Source organism: Bidens hawaiensis, unplaced genomic scaffold, assembly GCF_021521415.1.
Source record: "Bidens hawaiensis isolate Kalapana, Puna unplaced genomic scaffold, B.hawaiensis_p1.1 tig00009824_1, whole genome shotgun sequence".
NCBI lineage: Eukaryota > Viridiplantae > Streptophyta > Magnoliopsida > Asterales > Asteraceae > Bidens > Bidens hawaiensis.
In genome coordinates, this window is record NW_027491734.1 from 556,749 (window position 1) to 561,239 (window position 4,491).

At 38.0% G+C, this 4,491-nt stretch overlaps 1 protein-coding gene across 1 annotated transcript; it reads left to right on the forward strand.

Annotated features, from left to right (window-relative positions):
- Positions 1-524: 524 nt before the first annotated feature.
- LOC143533597 (protein TEEBE-like) lies at positions 525-3,305 on the forward strand. Its single transcript, XM_077028318.1, has 3 exons — positions 525-623; positions 1,259-1,756; positions 2,582-3,305. The coding sequence occupies exons 1-3, from the start codon at positions 530-532 to the stop codon at positions 3,103-3,105; spliced, it is 1,116 nt and encodes a 371-aa protein (XP_076884433.1). The 5' UTR covers positions 525-529; the 3' UTR covers positions 3,106-3,305.
- The last annotated feature ends 1,186 nt before the right edge of the window (positions 3,306-4,491 follow it).

Genomic DNA, 4,491 nt, shown 5'->3' on the forward strand with positions numbered 1-4,491 from the left:
ACACCCCTAAGTAATCATATGTAGAAACAAATAGCTTTGTTATTGGTGGGACTTCACTGGGTATGATTGATTGATATGTAGAAACTAAATATACTTGTTATTAACCATATGGTAAAACTAAACAAATAGTCATTGGTAGATTTTCTTTTAATGATCACGGTTAAGATGTTACTGTTATTTTGATTTTTTTTGTTATTTCGGTTCTGTTTTTTGGTTCTTAACAAAATACAAAACCAAACCAAACCAAACCAAACCAAAATAAATATTTCGGTTTTTGCTAAAGTTCAAAACCGAACCGCCGGTTTCTAATTCGGTTTGGTTTGTTTGGTTCGGTTTTTTTGGTTTTTTCGGTTTTGTGCAATTTTACTCATATATATAAAATAGAATCTCCATATTTAGGAAGATTATTTGTTTATTTTGAACGCTATATTCTCTCCAAAATAGAAGATTAGATTGTAACTATTTATATGGGAAAAGTTTAATGTAATCAGGGAGCCATTGTACTTGTTATTCTTTGACATAAACAAACATGTCTTTGTTAATGTCTCTCTTGTTTCTTTGCATCTTGGCATCTTGCTTTTCGTACTCTTATCAAGCTTCTTCCAGAACTCCATATCTTGATGGTAAGTTTCTTTTACGATTATAACTAGGGCTGTAAACAAGCCCAGCGTTCCATGAACGTTTCGGCGGAAAGTTCGTTTGTTTAATAAATGAACAAAGATAACCTTACAGGAAATTTTGTTCGATTAGCTAAATGAACAAACATGAACAGAACTCATGTTCGATCAAATGTGTTAGTGAACGTTCGATAAGGTGTTTGTTTACATCCGTCATGTTCGATAATGTTTGTTCACTAAACGTTATTCATATTTGCTATATATATATTATGTATTAATTAATATGTATTATGTATTAATTAATATGTAAATTAACATATAAATATAAATATTAAAGAAAAACATCAGCACACACTTGGTAGCCAAATCAAAAGGTTGACACCAACCATTCTCAGTTAGCCAAATAAAAAAAACAATGTTTCTGTTCATTTGTGTTCGTGAACAGTTCATGAACATGTTCATTTCCTTAATGAGCGAGCACGGACAAGTAATTTGTCCATATAGGCATTCGTGAACCGTTCGGGAAAAGTTTAACGGACAAACATGAACAGGGTCTTGTTCAGTTCGTTTACAGCCCTAGTTATAATTACTTTGATAATATCAACTCTTATTAATCATTAACTAATTTGTCATTTATGTAGGTCTACTTGCAAATGGAAACTTTGAACAAGGACCACAACCATCAAACCTCCAAAAAACAGTGATCATAGGAAAGTACTCTTTACCCAAATGGGAAATCTCGGGCTTGGTGGAGTACGTCTCTGGCGGGCCACAACCGGGTGGGTTCTACTTTGCGATCCCCCGTGGGGCCCACGCTGCAAGGCTCGGTAATGAAGCCTCTATAGCACAAGTTATCGATGCGAAGGTTGGGTCAACCTACTCACTTACATTTTCTGCAACAAGAACTTGTGCTCAAGATGAGGTGCTACGGGTCTCGGCCTCGGGCCGGTCTGGTGACCTTCCGATTCAAACTTTGTATAGCACCGATGGAGGGGATACGTACGCGTTTGCATTCAAGGCTACTTATAAGAGAGTGAAGATCGTGTTTCGGAATCCTGGCGTTCAAGAGGACCCGGCTTGTGGACCGCTATTGGATGCCGTTGCAATTAAAGAAATGCTTCCTCTGAGATATACCAAAGGTAATATGTTCATTTAAGAGGTTGTATGCATTAAAAATAGTTAACCCGTTAAGCTCGTTTCACTTTAAGCTAAAAATTTTTGGCCCATTTTAGTTCCAGCTACATATTTTTGCCCGTTTCATTTCCATCCACATATTTTTGGCCCGTTTCACTTTCAGCTACGTATTTTTAGCCCATTTCACTTTCAGCTACGTATTTTTGGCCCATTTCGCTTCAAGTTACGTACTTTTGGGCCATTTCACTTCAAGCTACATATTTTTGGCCCGTTTCCTTTCAGCTGCATATTTGTAGCCCGTTTCGCTTTCAGCTACATATTTTTGCCCCATTTCACTTTCAGCTACATATTTTGGCCCGTTTCACATAAAGATACATATTTTTGGCCCATTTCACTTTCAGCTACATTTTTGTAGCCCGTTTCACTTTCAGCTACATATTTTGGCCCATTTCACATAAAGATACATATTTTTGGCCCATTTCACTTTCAGCTACATTTTTGTAGCCCGTTTCACTTTCAGTTACATATTTTTGGCCCGCTTAACTTTCACCTACATATTTGTAGCCCGTTTCACTTTCAGCTACATATATGTAGCCCGTTTCACCTTCAGCAACATATTAAGGCCCGTTTCACCTTCAGCTACATATTTTTTTTGTCTGTTTCACTTAAAACTACATATTGCCCATTTCACTTCAGCTACATATTTTTGGCCCATTTCACGTTCAGCTACATATTTTTGGCCCATTTCACTTTCAGCTACATATTTTGGCCCATTTCACTTTCAAATACATATTCATGACCCGTTTGAGATAAATATTTCATAAATGCAGGAAACTTGGTGAAAAATGGTGGATTTGAGATCGGGCCCCACGTGTTCAAGAACTTCTCCACAGGAGTCCTCCTCCTTCCCAAAATACACGACGTAGTATCACCGCTCCCCGGGTGGATAGTCGAGTCACTGAAACCCGCAAAATACATAGACTCGAAGCACTTTCAAGTGCCTGAGGGCCAAGCTGCCATCGAGTTGGTTGGCGGGAGAGAAACCGCTATCGCGCAAATCATTCGCACCGTCCCTAAAAAACTGTACAGACTATCATTCACTATTGGAGACGCAAAGAACGGGTGTCATAGGTCAATGATGGTGGAGGCTTTCGCGGCGAAGGAAACCTTGAAAGTTAAGTACGAGTCTATTGGGAAAGGCGGGTTTAAAACCGCAAGCTTTAAGTTTCAGGCCATTTCAAACAGAACAAAGCTTACATTCTATAGTGCTTTTTACCATACAAAGCTTAATGACTATGGTCACTTTTGCGGCCCGGTTTTGGATGATGTTAAGGTTTTTCCAGTTTCTCGTTAAAAATGTCGTTTGAAGTTAGATTAGAACCAAGGATGTAACCTGAAAAATGATTTGAGCTTTTGATTGGTTAATTTTGTGTTGAATAAATTATAAACTATGTTGTTTTTAATATGATATGATGCTACATCAAATATTCAATGAATTTGTCTCGGACCAAACCACCGCACAAACTGAAGCAAGCCGGATAGTTAAACCAGTTTGAGATTCATAGTTTGGTGTGTAAAGTGTAAACAAAACCTTTTGTGTTTAGGTCAGCTCATTTTTAAATTGGAGCGCTCCGTTTGTCCCACTCTGGCCAGACTATGTTGTCTTAACCGGGCCCACATTGGTTTCGGGGTTTAGCTAGGTCGTTCCCCCTGGAAACCATACCGCTAACTATCACATGACAGTCGTTGTGCCGCCACAAGAGCATAACTCGGCGTAACACACGGTGGGCTAAAAACCCGAGTCGGCACAAGATTCGAGCTGACAACCTGACAAGGCCTAGCTCAAATCTTTCATTGTGATAATCCACAAAAAATGATATAAAAGAATATCGAACTTAGGTCTCCACTAAAGAACACATAACACAAGACACAAGAAGCCTTCTTACCACTAGTGGTTGATTTTTTCTGTTTATGGTTATATTTCCATTTTCTGTTTTATGGTTAACTTTCCAACTTTGGATTGTTACATTTATGAACTACATGTACTATTTTGAAATTTGAATACAAACTAACTATTTTGCAAAATGAAATAACAAAAGGTCCTACTAGGGACACCCAGACACTCCTCTATACGCCCCGTGTAGTGCTATACGGGGCGTATACGAGGGGGGGAAGCGCCTATTGGGTTCCCGTATACGCCCCGTAATGAGCTATACGGGGCATATATGAGGTCTATACGCCCCCGTATAGGACTATATGAGGCGTATTGGTGAGTTTTATTTAGCAAATAGGGTGGTGTCCCTAAAATACCCCCATAACAAAAAAGGGCGCAACTTAAATATTTTATAAAAAAAAATAATAGTAATAATCTATGTGTATGTATAAACAAATAATAACGGTGCCAAGACAAGCTCAAGCTAAACCATGCTTTAGAAATAAAGCTTGAAACATGCCAAGCTTGAACTTAAAGAAAGCCAGGCTCTACTTATTTACAACCATATCTTAATGACTCGATCTCTACTCATAGAGCATCGTGTATATAGGGCATCATGTATACCAGGAGTCGAAATAATTGACACAATACAAAAATAATCAGGTTTACACTAGACCTGATTAACTAAACGGGTTGTGTTTATGTTGTAGTGAGGTTAAATAGCTTTTCAACCGATTCAAAAATTAAACATGTCAACAAAGTATAAAAGAAAACATACTGTAAAAGTTTAACCCACAAGAGCAACAA

What these genes read in the sequence shown, in the direction of transcription:
- LOC143533597 (XM_077028318.1), top strand. Translation starts at nt 530, where the DNA reads ATGTCTTTGTTAATGTCTCTCTTGTTTCTTTGCATCTTGGCATCTTGC. An exon ending in CAGAACTCCATATCTTGATG is followed by an intron (nt 624 to 1,258) that starts GTAAGTTTCTTT and finishes TCATTTATGTAG; the next exon opens with GTCTACTTGCAAATGGAAAC. An exon ending in TCCTCTGAGATATACCAAAG is followed by an intron (nt 1,757 to 2,581) that starts GTAATATGTTCA and finishes TCATAAATGCAG; the next exon opens with GAAACTTGGTGAAAAATGGT.